Source organism: Cucumis sativus, chromosome 3 (assembly GCF_000004075.3).
Source record: "Cucumis sativus cultivar 9930 chromosome 3, Cucumber_9930_V3, whole genome shotgun sequence".
NCBI lineage: Eukaryota > Viridiplantae > Streptophyta > Magnoliopsida > Cucurbitales > Cucurbitaceae > Cucumis > Cucumis sativus.
In genome coordinates, this window is record NC_026657.2 from 1,137,279 (window position 1) to 1,153,717 (window position 16,439).

Consider the following 16,439-nt stretch of genomic DNA (forward strand, 5'->3'; position numbering starts at 1 on the left):
ATATCATTTTAATTTTATTGTAAAAAATGACAAAACATTATAAAAAAAAATATTAAACAAGAAAAATATTTATTAGTGTTATTTGTTTTTATAACTTTTCAAGAAATGGATTAAATGTTTAGTTAATATTTTTAAATATTAACATTTACATTTTCTAAAATTAAGACCGTGATATTTTTATCAATATCGACATTTCAAATTTGGCCTAGATATGCATGAAAGATCGAGGAAATGAGTTTCAAAATATCGATATTTTAATTGTCTTTGAAGGGATAGAATTGTATTCTTTTAATAAAAATAAGTCCTCTCGAAGCTCTAAAACATGCACATATGATGACTCAAATTCTGGAGAATAGACATACTATGGGAATAAAAAAATTTAACCAAAAATCCTTCTCTATATTTTTCAATGATGACAAAAAGTACACAACTTTTAAAGCATACATGTTTCTTAAGTTGATTCAACCTCTAACGACTCTCTAGTTTCATGCTATTATTTTTCTTTTTGTATCAAGACATTATACATGAACTAAGCGATCCAGTTATCGGCCAAAGCTTCAAGTGTCAAGAAGCAGAACAGCAAATCTAGACACTCAATTATCCACAGCTTCAGTTTTCAGTTGGGCACCATGTCCTAAGATCTTGTAGAGAGAACAATCAAGTTGGTTTCTAGTTTTGCAACATCCATTGCCTTATATCATCCCTAATGACCCCACCTTGCCATCCTCTTACATATTTCGGCCCCAGTGCTGCGGGCGTCAAAATTCCAAAATGTCTATGCTGGATCATATTTGAGGCTGGGTTTGAAGACTTTATCATCATGGAAATTGTAGGAAATTGTTTAGGCCATATATTTGTTGATGAGGTAAATAATTGTCTGGAAGATTTTGGCTTCTTCAAGGTCTGGGAGCTCTCTGGCATTTTTAAAATGGAGGAACTGGAAATCTGCTTTTTCGCGTTTGCCATCGATTCACCATCCTGTTTACGAATTTGTGCTGATGGTTTATATCGGTCGAGTAATCGTAGAATCCAGTTACCAAGATTTCGACCAACTTCTAAGTCTCTCTTCTGTATGTTCAGGTGAACTTTTAATGCTACATCAAATACATCACGGGTACGTCTGCAGTAGAAAACACAACAGGCAGAATATTTCACATAACAATATTGGTATCAATAAGAAACATAGCATATTTAATGGATATTGAAACTATCGTAAAAATAAGAAATATATCATAATTAATGAATATTGATAATCTCATATCAATAAGAAATATATCATATTTAGTGTATATGGAAAATCTTGTGTCAGTAAGAAATCGGGACATTGAGAGTGGCAACCGTTCTAAGTTAAGAGTTGTCTATCTATTCACCTTTGAACCAACACAACAAGACAATCTACCATCTAATACTAAATTTACAAGAAGAAAGTTACACAAGAAAACGAGAGATTTGATTTTCTTTCTCTAGCCGAACATAAAGGGCAATAAACATGGCTTTTACTAATCATTTATTCTTATTCATTTATAATATAATTGGAATGTTCAGGCGTACCATGCATTTCTTGCATTATGTTCATAGTTCATCCAATTAATTCTCAGGGAGGTTTTGGCCATTTAAAGCCAGATCAGAGACAAGAACGGTTTTCGGCTTTTAGACCTCAGAAGGTTTCTAAGTTCTTACTGCTAAGGTGTCCCCCTTGAGGTTCCTATCAGCAATCATTAGAACAATTACTTTCATGCTTTAGAATTTTTGGAACAAACTTCAGTTCTTCATAATTATGAACTTCCAAACAATAATCACAGTCATGACAAATGCCATAATCATGCTTCAAAAACGGGTGGATTTTCAGCTCATGCCAAAACTAAAAGATCTAAAAACAAATATTGGCGTGCAACCATCATAAGAATGAACTATTGCTGGAAGATAAAAGTGACGACAGAAATGCTGGGAAATATCATTATAAGAATGAGAATGAAAACGATAGAGAGGAAGAAGAAAACCCCTCTGTCCTGCTAAGTGAAAATGCCCAAGAACCCAGTAGAAAACAAAAAGGGAAATCAAATTACATATCTCAATCGGCCCTAAAGTCACCCTCTCCACTTCTCTCAAGCTAATGACACAGAATAAGATTCTTTCAACAATTTTTTTGATGCAAACATGAAGAATAACTAAATCAATCAAAACCCAAAACATGGGTTATCTCGTATCGAACTAATAAACCCAAATCAAAAAATTACGCAACATAAAAACACATTTTCAGTTCCAATTTCATCATCGGAAATGAAATTACCGGCGAACAAACTGACGGATCTTGGGAAGCTTTGGGCTGATGATGCGACGTTGAAGCTTGAGGGCGAGACGATAAGTTCGCTTGAGACCCAAGAAATAGGCGGTTCCTAGAGTGATTTCCCACAGCACCATTTTTCTCTCTCTCGAACTTTCTTGCGATTTGCTCTGTTCTTTGGCATTTGAAGAACCGATTCTTCGCTTGTTTTCGTCTCCCCCAAGTCCTCCATTTTTTTACCGCTAAACTCATCGATTGATGTTGGAGAATTATTCTGGCCACTGATCATTTCTCCTTATCAATCTCAGCCGTTGATATTTTGCCTTTATTAATTTAATTAGTAAATATTTGCGTCTGTGCCAACGTCATAACTTTGTCCATTAATTTTGTTTTTTATAAATATAACAAAATAAATTATAATTTTATTATATTAAACAACCTAAATCATTTCCTTGGTTCATAATTTAAGTGTATGATCATTTCCTTCTCGGTATTTTTCTTACTATGAATTTTGTTTTACTAAAGAAATACTCCCAATTCTTATAGTCAGATTTGGAAAGCAAAATCTATCTTTTGAAAATGAATTCTTTAATTCTTACAATTTAGATTGGTTTTTAAAATATGGATTTGGACATCAAAACAAATAAACTCATAAGTAGTAGTATTCATAAAATTGTTTTCGTATTATCATCTAGCCTTTTCAGATGTTCTAAAAAGCAAAAGTATATATTTTTAAATATGCAATAATAACCAATATTCAGGTTATAAACATTAAAACTGATCAACCTACGATTAGTATATCTTCATGCATTTATATACAAAATTGTATTATCAGATCTTCTATAAAGGTGGAACCGAGACTTAGAACAGTGTGATGGTGCATTAATCCCGATTTTTAGTCAATATGTGACACCAATTTTAAAAATCTACTCTGATTATAGTTTTGAAACCTTTACAAAAGGCCCGAGGTAAAAATAAAAAAACAAGCTATGATTAACAAAAGTAAAGTCGTCCTACATTTTAAATATTTTTTCGAGGCAATGCATTATTAAAATCGAGATTGAAGGAGATTCAACTTACCTAACCTTATACTCTAACATTCAAAGCACATAATAAATAAATCTCTGAAATGCAAGACTAGCCAGAACTGCATAGATACATATAGCATTGTAGAAAGAGCAGAATTTGTTCTCAACATGGAAAATTTTGCTGTTTTTATATAATGAAAAATGAAGATATCTTATGCAATAAAGTCTGACCACTAATTGAGGAAGAAATCTATTCTATATTTTCACCCTAACATATAATAACCATGCCAGAGATGATGGGGAAGTACACATTACAGCTACAAGAACTTTCAGACACATAGATATCAACAAACATCACAACAATTCAGAGGATCAGACCTTGAGCTGGTTCGGGTTTTGGACGTTGTTGAGGCTCCTCAGGGGGTGCCGATGCTGCTTTTGGGGATTCCGAGAGATGAACCTTAGCAAAATCTTCAACCGTCTTCTTTTTCTGTTCTTCTTCTGTCACCACAACTTTCTCTTTTGTTTTCTGACCAACTTCTCCAGCTGCCTTGGCTACCCTATTGAAAGTATCAGCAACCCAGCTAGTCCCGCTCATTACATATCGGTTTTTCATAATGGCAGATCCAGCGTTGCTAACCTTTTCTTCTGCAACTGCAAATGCAGATTTTGTCTTCTCAGAAACCTGAAACTTCTGGTCTACTTCCCGAACTTTGTCGCTCACCAACGATGTACCAGCGCTAATTTTCTCGGTGAACCCAATTTTTTTATCAAATGTAGCAACTTTAGCAGAAGCCGTGGAAGTTAACTGGTGTTTCTCATCAAATGCCTTAGCCGAGTTGAGTGCATCTTTGCCCAAGATAAAGCCCTTGGCTAGCATCCCGCTAACCACATCCTCTGCTTTCCGAAAGGCAGATTCAGCAGCACCAGGTGGCTTAGTTCCAGGGGCCTACAACAATCAAGATGATGATCTCGTCAACTAAGAGAAAACATATAAAGTGCAAAACAGGTTCAAACATAGCATGCCAAAAAATAATACTTCCAAGAATCTTACAGGAGGTGGTGCAGTAGCTTCAGGAGGGAGCTCATAATCGGGACACAGAGTAATGTTGACAGAAAGATCCACTATAGTTGCTCCCTGATAAGAAGTTGAGTTTCATTAATCTAACTAGCTCAAGTGACTTGTATTGCTCGTTCTTGATATTTAATGTGTTACATATACAACTGTTTATATGTGTACGAAAAAAATGATCAGATAAAATACATCTCAAGGAAAGAGAAAAGGGGCAATCTGATTGATGCAGAATGTACTTCCAGCTAATATATCTTAAACCCTCCAATAATAGATGAAAAATCAAACCAAAATTTGACCTCCTACTGTTTGAACAAAAGGCCATATCCCTTACATCAGTTAACTCATTGAGGGGCAAAATGCCCACTCGATCATACATTATTTGATTGTAAAATGGCAACAATACTCACCTAATAGAGATATTAGGGCTGGCACAATCATTCTGATAATTCATTCATCAGTTGAAATCAGTGCAGTTTTATGAAGGTGGAAATGATGAAAGGCAAAACTAAAGAAAATTGAAGAAGATATGGATGTAAGGTAAAACTAAAGAAAATTGAAGAAGGGATATTATGGCCCTTAATGATCTCTTCCTAGTAATGAGGTTAAAGCATCAGCTCCTCCCTTAAGGACAAGGCTTTGTTATGCCCTTTGACCAACTAACAACAGCCAAGAACACTATCATTTCTAATATTGAACAACCAGATTGCAAACCATGTTTCAAATTTGACACAAAGCTTCACTAATAATGGAATCTTTGAGAATTAAACCTTAAATACCAACGGGTATAAAACTTATATTTAATATGAAGTAGAGACATTGTCCAGAGAGCAAACTTACGGACAAAAGAACAGCAGTCTCTGCCCCTTGCGCGTCCTTAAATGTTACATAAGCAGTTTGAGACCGTTCAGTTTCACTGCACAAGAACAAATACCTAGTGTTAGCCTAAAATTGAAGGAAGAAAATATGTATCATAAACTGAAATTAAAATCAGTACACATACCTCTGCATTTCAAGATATTCAATGTCACCAGAAAAGGAAAAAAACTCCTTGATATCTCGTTCAGACGCTCCCAGGGAGACATTGCTGACTTGGACAGTCTTAATCTGCATACAGAACAAAATAAGCACTTCGATCAAGAAATCTTTCAGGGGTGCAGCCAAGAAACAACGGAAATCAACAAGCAGCAATTGTAATCGTGATAATGATGCTCCTGGTCCTAATTTAGAATGAATGCCGCACAAACTCAAAAGTACATTTCACTAATCGAACCATAGAAATGGACCCATTTGCTTAAACACCAATCTCTATTCTTGATACACTGATTGGGAAAAATCTTGACATTACACAAAACCCTCCAATAGGAAAGTCAAACGGTAAAGTAAACCACAAGAGATCTAATCTCTTCACGCACATTGCACCATAACCCCAATGAAAAACTAAAGAATACCGGTCCAAATCTAACCCAATGAAAATTTTCCCTAACCATTTGCCACACCCACAATCCCAATCTTCTTCAAACACGATGAAAAGAGAGGGAAATTGAGGAAGTACTAACCGACATCGCTGGAAATGAGGAAGATAAAATCGCCGGAACGGGGAAGGAATCGACCGACGATCGCCCGGAAAACTGAAACCCAAACAAATTAGGAACGGAAAAATTGATTGTGAATATAGGATTTCCCCCTCAGTGCGGACAAGTCTTCGTCGCCTCTGATGAGAGAAAAATCGCTGTGGCACGAACAAACAAGGCTCCGGTTTGATGGATATTTATAGTATCGATATATTTCGTACTATAAACGTGAACTACACGCGCTATTAACCGCGTAAAAGATCCGGCGTTGATTCGAAACGGAGCTAACGGGACGGTGGGAATTTCCATAACGGGGCGGCCTTCTGGACGGAAACTGTGACGGTCCACGCGGCTATTTAACGGTTCTGTCTATTTCAGCTGTGAAATTTTATCTAAACCTTTGCAAGTCTTTTCTTGAGTTGTAATTTTATATTTAATGTTTACATTAAAAAATAAATATATATATATTAAATTTTAAAATGTAAGCTTTTTTAAGAATTTAAAAATATCAAATCCATTCTTATTAATGTCTAATCAAATCTAAAGAATAAAAAAAGTTCAATTATAGCATAATTGCAAAAATATATTTCTCCATTTAACTTATTTTTGTTATGTCTAGTAAATAATTTCAATTTATTTGTGTCATGAGAATTTTTCATTGAAAAATTAGACCCTATTATAATTTCATGTAGGTTAATTTGGTTTGATTCTCACATCCAACAGAAAAAAACGATCATCTATACTTATTAATATAAATTCTAAAAAAATCCATTTGAACTCTGTATTGGTGTAAAACGTTTCTCAAACTTTCAAAAGTTTTTAAAAATATCCTTGCACTTGCGTGAATAGTTAAAAAAACTTTGGTTGTTAATTTTAGACGGAAATAGTTGTTTCGAAAATATCTCTAAACCTATTTTAAAAGAATATTTTTTAAAAAAAAAAAATTAATGTTACAAAAGTACCCATCAATTATTATTTAAACATAAACCGTTAATGATTCATTACAAAAATACTTCTAAATACCAAAAAGTTGCATTAAAGCTTACACCTTTAAAAAGTAAATTAAACGATATCTTTACCGTTGGTATCCATTTCATCATCTCTCCCTCTCCCATTACCTTTCTCCAATTTATAACCTAAAACTGCTCCTATCTTCTTCGGTACTCTCTTATTTTCCTTCTTCATTTTCTCTATCACACAGAGAATATGTTTGAAGTGATGAGTGAGTTATTATAGTTAAGTTATAATAGTTTATGTTTGAGATGTAGATTATTTTAATTTAAGAACAAATAATAAACAATGTATTATATAATATTTACAGTAGCTAATTAAAGATTTTTAAATAATATTTACAGTAATACGATACATAGTTATTATAGTATTGTACAATCCTCACTCCAAACAATCTCTTTCTTTATTTTCTCACTAAAGTGAATGTTGTTTTATGTTAAATATCATGCATACGTTTATCTAAAAAAGTATCTCGAACATGAAGATTTACATACTATAGTTGGAAGAAAATTAATAATTTTAACCATAAGATCTTTATAACTATTACACCTTTACTTTCAAAACCTAGGTTAGAGTTTGAAAACTATATAGTTTTTAAAGTCTTGTTTTTTTTATATGGAAAATTGCATCAAATGATAAAAATATTTAGAAAAAAACAGCTCATGACACTAATTTTTTGCATATTGCAAATATGATAAAATTAATGATATCAGACGGTTATCATATAACTATCAGACAGTATTCATAGAACTATTAAAGGATTATCACTTCTAAATTTGTAAATTTAGAAAATATGATGTGACACGAAATTAATTATCATAATTTCACTTGTCGATTCTAAAAAAATACAATTTGGTATAAAAAAACGAAATTGTTACTAAAACCGTTTAGAGAAGTCTAAACACTTTTTGAAGGCTATGAATTAAGTTAGAATTTTTAGATGTAAACATATTGTTTTTAGCTTTAAATAGATTTTTTTAGTTCATCATGTTTGAGTCTAAATTGATTTATTTTTTATTTATAGCTAAGTTTATATTATCACATATCATAAAATTAGGTCGGTTTGAATAATACAAACTATGAACCGACTACTCATTCAATTTTAATTATTATTTTTAACTCATTTAATTTTTTGTTTTTAGGAGATTTGGATCATTCAAATTGTCTTACTCTCGTTTTTTCTGCTGTTTATTTTATGTGTACATTCTATTTTGTATCCAATCTTTTCTTTTTCTAAAATATTTTTATACTTTTAGGATAACAAATAAAATATTCAGCGACGACGAACAAATAGAACGATATAAAACACTTATTTGTGTATGTGAATATTTGTTGCTAAACTTATTTTAAAGTTGTAAATTTGTTGCTAAAAAGTTTTTTTTTTTTAATTTATAAATTTTATCGTTTAAACTAAATAGTTAAATGGTATTTTAAAATTCAGCAAAATTTAGATTCTATCACTAATAAACACGAATAGATATCGATAAACTTCTATCGATATATATATATATATATGTTAGGTTTAACAGTGTCTATCGATGATAAAATCTAAAGTTTTACTATATTCTATAATTTTGTTTTGTTAACTTGGCCACTTTTAACGATTCTCTTATATTTAACTTAATTTTGTGAATTCTCTTTTTCATTATAATTTTGTTTCCATGTATATACTTTTTCAAGTGACGTTTTTTTCTTCTCTAAATGTAGTAATATCTATAAACATCAATACGAAAAACTCAAATACAAAGCTATGACAATATTTTACGGTTTTATTAAAGAAAAATTGAATCAAATGACAAAAACATTTAGAAAAAAACCGTTCATACCACCAATTTTTTTTTGTATATTGAGAATATGTCAAAATTAGTGATATCAGACAAAAATCATATGCTTATCGGATGGCTACCAGACAGTAATCATAGAACTATAAGAGAGTTCTCACATTTAAATTTGCTATTTTTGTAAATTTAGAAAATGTTGTGACATTTACTCTCTTATCATATTTTTTTTTGCTACTTTTGCAAAAACTCCTTTATTGAATGTAATATCACGTTAATCAAATATTGCAAAGTCGACAAATGCAAGAACATGAATAGACAATAATAAAAAATACAATGACTAAAATAGATCTTTTGAGATTACAACGACAAACGTGTTTTGAGCTCTATAATTGTAGGGTCAAATTGAGTTGCTAACCTTTGAAATGATCACGGGTATTTTTATAGTTTAATTATTGAGTTTTATGTTCGAGTCGACCACATAGTTCAAACTACACGAGGTAGAATTAAGATTTGAAAAAAAAATAAAAAGATTAAATGATATTTAATAAAATTGTTGCCAAAAATAAAAGGTTATAACCTATGTTATCATTATTGAATTTATCAAACTAAAACGGGCATGAATTTAAAGTTGGATGAAATTAATGTTATTACTATATGTATTGACCTAAGTAACTGACTTAGTAAACACATTACTATTTTAAAGTAAATTGCTAGTGTGGATATATATATATAGCTTACAAATGTAACACATAAGTTATGGTTGTTGTTGTAATTATTAATAGCGAAAATTATTTTTCGGTCTCTAGATTTTGATGATTAGGTTCTTTTGGTACTCAATTTTAAAAATAGACAATTTTAGTATATGAATTTATAAGAATAAACTCATTTGGTGTTCGAGTTTTCAAAATATAACTTTTTGGTCTATGAGTTTCTAAAAACAGTTTTAAAGGACCCACTTAAATAGCTTCATACTTTTATTTTAAATAATTCTATCATTTTCAATTAGGAGAGTAGCTTCTAAAATTCATATCATCTCTAAACTATTTTTTAAAATTTTAAATATTATATAATTATTTTTCAAAAACGAAGCATAAAATACTTTTAGAGTTTTATAAATTTGGTTTTTAAAAGATGGGCACTAAAAAATACATTTTGAAAATTCCATAACCAAATTGGTTTATTGTTATAAGCATTATTAGACTAATTAAGCAACAATAAATAACTTAGGGTATGAAATGCATAAAAGGGAAGAACTTTGCTATTGATCTATTGCCTTGGTTGCAAATGGAAAAAATGTGACGTTTACTCAACTCCTTCAAACAAATAGATTCAACCACGATGTGTTGACTCGAGAGATTAAGAAAAACAAAAAATTATGAAAAATAGCTATGGCCTATGATACCTTGACATCGTTGCATCGTCATATAAGTCTAAAACTAGTAAGACAAACATGATTGAAATGAATTCAAAATACTCCCCCCAAACCCCATATCATTGTTTGTGTAGAATCCAATGTTTACTAACCATAAAATATATAGTTGAATAAAAAGTAAATGAAAGATAAGGAAAGTAAATCCAAGGGATTCAAAATTTTATTGGAAGAAATTACGAAAGAGAGGTGATTGCCACCAACTCACCAACTCATTCTTTTTTTAACCTTAAACAACTTCTACCAATATCAATCATATTTACGTTCAAATGTTTATGGTTCTTTTTATTTTTTTGGTATGTAACGATTTGTTTACTTGACACCTAAATAAAAATTAACTCAAGATTTTAAGAATAAATGAAATATTATCTTTTACTTACGTCAAAACCATATGAAATTACTTATATGATATAGGAATCGGGATTTTTTCTATTGCTTCTTGCTTCTTCTTCCTTAATTCATCTTTATATGATATCACAATTCTTCTCACTTATTGCTCTTTGTATCCTCTTCATCGATATTGATTCTCTTTTTTATGATAAAAAATCTCCTTGCTCTCTCTCTCTCCTCATTTTAAAAAGAAATGCAACTTTGTACTGGATAAGAAGAGTAAGAATTAATTGAAGAAGATGATGAGTAAAGAATAAGCTCCATTGAAGAAGAAGAATCAAACAATCTATCATACTCTTTTAATTATCGAATTAATCTTAAAAAAAACTTTAAATAAACTTCTAATATTTTAGATGATTTTTTTAAATTTTTAATACAATAAATAAGAATCGAAAAATTATGTAAATTATGGACGACATAAGTTAATTTCGGAAACTAATATATATATATCCTTCACGTTTATATTGTAAAGAATTATAATATAGTTTTTTATTAAATAGCTAAGATTATAATAACAAAAAGAAATAATATAAAATGTGCGATTTCTTCTCGGTTTCGGACAAATCTGAGCCACACACGTGTATAGAAGTACAGGTCATCATCATGTTGGCGCGACAGATCATAACAAAACCCATTCCCACCTCTTCGATAAAAAAGAAAATCATTATTCAACTTCTCTCTCCTCCATCATCATCATCATCATCGCCATCGTCGGCCTCTTCCTCTCTCTAAAAAGTTGAATTCCTTTACCTCTTTCATTGCGAATTCCCTCTAAGGCCAATCTTCGAATTGCCCTAATTCGCCACTTTTCCCCATTTGAGGATTCCTCTGATCCTCCTCTACACGATCCCCTTCATCATTTCTTTCCCGATCCTCTTTTCCAGGGAAGAATCTCTTTTGTTCTTTTTCTCTCTCTCTCTCTCTCTCTTGAATTTTGCTTTGTTTTCAATCGATTTGTTCGGAGACAAGGTTAGGATATCGGCGACATGAGCTTTCAAGATATCGAGGCTGGTCGCCCCTTTGCTTCTTCGAGGAGAGACCTCATCAATGGCAAACAAGATCCTACGCAAGCTGTTGCTTCCGGTATATTTCAGATTAATACTGCTGTTGCTACGTTTCAAAGGCTTGTTAATACCTTAGGTACACCAAAGGATACGCCTGAGCTACGCGAGAAGCTGTGAGTTTCTTTTTTTTTGGTTTTCTGTTGTTAGGGTTTCTGAATTGTATGATTTGTCGATGACATCCATGCGCGTTTTCAATGGATTATTGAATTTTGTCAATTTTTATTTGTTTGTTAAATTTTTTAACTTCTTTTTCTTTGACGAGGGTTCAATGATGTGGTTTGCTTCATGTTGATTGTTTCCGTACAAATTTTACGTTTCTTTATAGTTTTGTCTTGTATGTTATCCGCGGCGTTTGTTTTTCCTCTGCTGAAGGGATTCTCTAGGAGAAATTTCTGTTCGTCGAGAAGATCTGCATGGGAGATATACATGGTTTGGACTGGGCCATCTTGTCCTTGGGGGAAGGGTATCCTATTCCTACATTTCAATGCAGTTCCAGTTTCTAGAGCTCTAAGTGTTTGTCTCTCTGCAGTTTTGTTGGGAGCAGTATTGGAAGATAACAGAAACTATCTGAGATATTGTCAGTCCACTCGTTTGGTAATAGAAACCATATGAGGCTAGGCCACGACCTCGTCTAATGGGTTCATGTACGCGTGTGTACATATGTTGACGAAGGTTTCTTCTAGTGGTTTGAAGCCTCTTGGGTTAAGAGATGAGAATAACGATGTAGGTATTAGATAAGGAACAACTGTCTCAAAGCTACATCATGAATGTTATTTTTGTTCAATGCTATGTATTTCATCATACAAAAGGCATACTATTTCTCTCGATCTCAACCACCCTAATTATTGCTATAGCTGCATTGGCTCAAATTCTCTAGCCCCCAAGGTCAATTGGACATATCTTTGAATATTTTTTCGTTTCTTTATGCCAAATCATCCTTGAAGTAGTCTCCTCAGACCTTAGCTTTCTGCTTAAGAATTTAACCAGGGAAGAAGTTGTTTGATTTCTTCTTGTGTACTCTTGGGGAAATACCACTTGGCTTTGAAAGGTCTTTAGAGGTTTTCTCACACTCGGTTGCTGTAGGGACTTAAAAAAGAACTAATCACTGTCTTCATTGTTGCTTTACAAGTTTCATGCCAGCACAACTATAAATGGAATTTGCAATAGTAGGGCTTGTAGAAAAAGAAAAAAAAAAAAGGAACTGCTAGACTCCTCACTCCGAACATTCTATCTCTTTTAACATGATATACACAAGTATGGTTCTATATGGTTTGTAGCATTGTTTTCTCTAATATGATATTGTGATATGTTCACTAGCATACACAAAACCATCTTTCCCTTCAATATTTATTTTTTAATGCAGATAAAGAAATTTCAAAATACGTAGGATCTCATGGTAATTTCATTCTTTATTTTCGTGTGCCATTGTTATAAAATTGTAATGATGGTGGTTGTGTCCATGCAATGATTTATAATTATGAACTTCTAACTTCATAGAACTGTTGGAAATAACTTTTTTTTAAATAAAATATGATTTTATATGACTATTACTCATTATTGAGTAATTAGATTTGCCTTTCAATTATCTTAGGCATCATAATTTTATTTGTCTTCAATTTCTGTGTTGATTTTGTTTCCTCTATAAAAAAAAAAATAATCCTTTGTTTGTCCTCCCCCCCTTGCAGGCACAAGACGAGGTTACATATTGGACAGTTGGTTAAAGACACCTCTGCTAAACTTAAACAAGCCAGTGATATAGATCATCATGCTGAAGTGAATGTAAGACTCTTCTTAACACTCCTCTATCCAGAATCCCCCACCCCCAATTGATGAGGACGGAGTATGAAAATATGAGTTAGGGCATGAAATGCATTAGATATCTATCAGTAACTTGACAATTTATCCCTCTCCTACTTTCTCAAATGTAATAATTCTGCAGGCCAGCAAGAAAATTGCAGATGCTAAACTTGCGAAAGATTTTCAAGCAGTGTTGAAAGAGTTTCAGAAGGCTCAACGACTTGCAGCCGAGAGGGAAACAGCATATTCACCTTTTGTTCCCCCAACTGTTCTACCTTCTAGGTATGTCTGGTTTATTATAAACATGTACTTTAAAAGAGAATAAAGAAAGAGTAATTTCATTTTATCAAAAGAGGAGGGATGTGAAAACGAGTAAGCTATTCATCCAAAGAAACACGTGGGGTTGCTCCTTATAAGTTATTTGCACGAAGTTATCTGTTGATTACAGATTTACTTGTGAATATTGATTTCCCTTGGTTTGAATACTTTATTATAATTATTAACATTGAAGTGCATTATGGTTTTGGTTGGAACCTATATACAGCTACACAGCTTGGGAGGCAGATGCAAGCTCAGAAAAGAATCTCGAACAGCGTGCCCTTCTTGTGGAATCCAGGAGGTAACAGTTTGTTCTCTGCATTTTGTTGCTAGCTGATTGTTTGTTGGGGGATATTAAGAACTTCGGGAAGTATAATGTTTATGCTGTTGAATATAGGTTTCAAATACTCTAACTATGTACTGATGAAATGATGTTGGAGTTGGACCCAGCATGCAAGAACATGATTTCATACAAGCACATAGTGCCAAGAACTGCTTATAGGAGCTAATTTTCCCTTGTCCATTAGGGGTTTTTTCTCCGTGTTACTTTGTTGCAAAAAACAAAGTACTGCATAAATCACCAGTAGCAAATGATAAAATGAAGTCTAATTATCGTGGCACTACTCTTTTTTCTTATTAGCTTCTTTTTCTTCTTAGCAAGTAATAAAAGGGAGTGAAACTATCGTGGCACCACTCTCTTTTTTTATTAGCTTCCTTTTCTTGCTTGTCAAATACAAATAGTGAATCCTAGGTTCCTTAGGATTTGGCGATGTGCTGTGCTGCATAATGTTTTCTGCCATGCCAGATACAACTTATCTAAAATTTGCTCCCTCTTTCCTACATAGCAACTTGATTTCAATTTTCCAGGTACACGAATTTCTTCTAATTCTGATATATGGTGTGTGCAGGCAAGAGGTCTTGCTGTTGGACAATGAAATAGCCTTCAATGAGGCAATAATTGAGGAAAGAGAGCAAGGCATTCATGAAATCCAGCAGCAAATTGGAGAAGTGAATGAAATTTTTAAAGATCTTGCAGTTCTAGTTCATGAACAGGGGGCCATGATTGGTAAGTTACTTTAGTTTGTAAGGTTGCAGATTCTTTGTGTAGCTCAAGTTATTCATGTATATATCACCACGGTTGTAGATGATATTGGATCCAACATAGAGGGGGCACATGCTGCAACGTCACAGGGAACAACCCAGCTTGTAAAAGCTTCAAAGACACAAAGATCGAATTCATCTCTGGTGAGTCCTTACTGTTTCCTTATACTCTTCAGGAATTTATTATACTTATTATTTTTTATAGTGCCTCTGTATTGCAAGTCCTGGGCTATTAGCGGACGGTACAAAGTCTTCATTTAGTTCTGATGTTCGCATTAGGATAGGAGGGCAAAAACTCATAGGAGGGTAGAAGAGAGTGACACCCATTACCACTTCCGATTACATTTAGAGCTCTTAGAAGTTGGTTGAAGCTATGTTTAATTTATCGAAGCAAAACTTGCATACCTAACATCCATCTCATGCTCATGAATTGAATATTGAATTTCTTCTCTTCTCATTTCATTTGGAACATGGTTTTAATATCACTGTGCAACTCGAAACTACCTCAATCACGTTAGAGAATTTCCCTTTAATCAAGAGGAACCCTACAACAGTATAAGCATAACATAAACCTTTCCAACGAAATGATAATCAACTCCTTAATATCAAGAAGGGGGAGTTTTGAATCATGATTGAGTTAGTTTCACTTTTATCACAGGAAGAGAAAAACAACGAACATAGGGGAATTCTCTTGTCTAAAATTTTGTGGTTTTGATTTGATTGACAGGCTTGCTTACTTTTGGTGATATTTGGTATTATCCTCCTCATTGTGATCATAATAGTTGTTGCTTAAAAAGAAAGAAGTATGCATTGACTTGACTCAAGAAACTTGCTGCTGTTGTAGCAAACATCAATTCTCTCTCCTGTTAGTTTCTTTTGATAAAGTTTTACAATTGTGTCTTGAGATCCTTGCCTTCTAGGGAAAGGGAAGGGGTTGTGAAGGGGCTCTATGTATACTATGTCGAGAACCCGCCTTCGAAGTATACACATCGCTTCTATCAGGTCGACCATTTCTCTCTTCCGTTTGAAAATGTTATAACCTCTGTTTGTGTGAAAGGGTGTGTACAACCTGTGCTTGTTTCTTCTTTTTATTTATTTTTTTCTCTCCCTATTTTAAATTATTCAATTATATTGATAAAATTATTTTTCTTCTCCTCCTCTCTACTATACGGTTGCACACAAAGCATTTTAACCTCATTTCCATCTTGGCTAGTAAAATGTGAGGGAGAGACACCGAGCTTTCTCTCTCTCCCTTGCTCACTCTACGGTTGAGATCGGTTTGGCATTCGATTTTTCAGGATGTTCTTTTCTTTGAAAAAAAATGAATTCATAATCAAAGTCAAAGGTACAAAAACCCATCATCAGCCTCATTTAGTCTATTTAACCAAGGTGGATGAAGAATGTGTGTGTGGGTTTATTTGTTCCATAGCTTTGTTTCTAATTGTTCTATTGCCATTAATAGGTTTTGCGTGTCCATTAAAATAAAAATATTGCTAGATGGTTAAGCATTAGATGGTTAAAAATGTTAGTATTTCAATTAGAAAGCATTTGCAAATTTTTCTTAATGCGAAAAATAGAATGTAGCAAAGC

At 32.8% G+C, this 16,439-nt stretch overlaps 3 protein-coding genes across 4 annotated transcripts; 1 reads left to right on the forward strand and 2 right to left on the reverse strand.

Annotated features, from left to right (window-relative positions):
- Positions 1-346: 346 nt before the first annotated feature.
- Positions 347-2,546, reverse strand: LOC101208416. The gene is made up of 2 exons (XM_004148704.3): positions 2,291-2,546; positions 347-1,120 (listed from the first exon to the last, which is right to left on the reverse strand). Exons 1-2 carry the CDS (start codon positions 2,419-2,421, stop codon positions 670-672), a joined length of 582 nt encoding a protein of 193 aa, XP_004148752.1. The 5' UTR covers positions 2,422-2,546; the 3' UTR covers positions 347-669.
- An 876-nt stretch (positions 2,547-3,422) lies between these two features.
- On the reverse strand, positions 3,423-6,136 carry LOC101207930 (binding partner of ACD11 1). 2 transcript variants are annotated; one of them, XM_004148702.3, is made up of 5 exons: positions 5,944-6,136; positions 5,388-5,491; positions 5,225-5,300; positions 4,367-4,450; positions 3,423-4,261 (listed from the first exon to the last, which is right to left on the reverse strand). In XM_004148702.3, exons 1-5 carry the CDS (start codon positions 5,947-5,949, stop codon positions 3,677-3,679), a joined length of 855 nt encoding a protein of 284 aa, XP_004148750.1. In that variant the 5' UTR covers positions 5,950-6,136; the 3' UTR covers positions 3,423-3,676. The 2 variants fall into 2 exon arrangements, with proteins under 2 accessions (XP_004148750.1, XP_011650336.1); XM_011652034.2 differs by lacking the exon at positions 5,944-6,136 and having other exon boundaries at positions 5,388-5,497.
- Positions 6,137-11,226: 5,090 nt separating this feature from the next.
- LOC101207682 (syntaxin-22) lies at positions 11,227-15,989 on the forward strand. The gene is made up of 7 exons (XM_004148701.3): positions 11,227-11,746; positions 13,319-13,412; positions 13,573-13,712; positions 13,975-14,049; positions 14,657-14,814; positions 14,893-14,993; positions 15,577-15,989. Exons 1-7 carry the CDS (start codon positions 11,556-11,558, stop codon positions 15,640-15,642), a joined length of 825 nt encoding a protein of 274 aa, XP_004148749.1. The 5' UTR covers positions 11,227-11,555; the 3' UTR covers positions 15,643-15,989.
- The last annotated feature ends 450 nt before the right edge of the window (positions 15,990-16,439 follow it).

What these genes read in the sequence shown, in the direction of transcription:
- LOC101208416 (XM_004148704.3), bottom strand. Translation starts at nt 2,421, where the DNA reads ATGGTGCTGTGGGAAATCACTCTAGGAACCGCCTATTTCTTGGGTCTC. An exon ending in ATCCGTCAGTTTGTTCGCCG is followed by an intron (nt 1,121 to 2,290) that starts GTAATTTCATTT and finishes TTTCTACTGCAG; the next exon opens with ACGTACCCGTGATGTATTTG.
- LOC101207930 (XM_004148702.3), bottom strand. An exon ending in GAATATCTTGAAATGCAGAG is followed by an intron (nt 5,301 to 5,387) that starts GTATGTGTACTG and finishes GTTCTTGTGCAG; the next exon opens with TGAAACTGAACGGTCTCAAA. An exon ending in AGACTGCTGTTCTTTTGTCC is followed by an intron (nt 4,451 to 5,224) that starts GTAAGTTTGCTC and finishes ACTTCTTATCAG; the next exon opens with GGAGCAACTATAGTGGATCT.
- LOC101207682 (XM_004148701.3), top strand. Translation starts at nt 11,556, where the DNA reads ATGAGCTTTCAAGATATCGAGGCTGGTCGCCCCTTTGCTTCTTCGAGG. An exon ending in CCTGAGCTACGCGAGAAGCT is followed by an intron (nt 11,747 to 13,318) that starts GTGAGTTTCTTT and finishes CCCCCCTTGCAG; the next exon opens with GCACAAGACGAGGTTACATA. An exon ending in CTTCTTGTGGAATCCAGGAG is followed by an intron (nt 14,050 to 14,656) that starts GTAACAGTTTGT and finishes TGGTGTGTGCAG; the next exon opens with GCAAGAGGTCTTGCTGTTGG.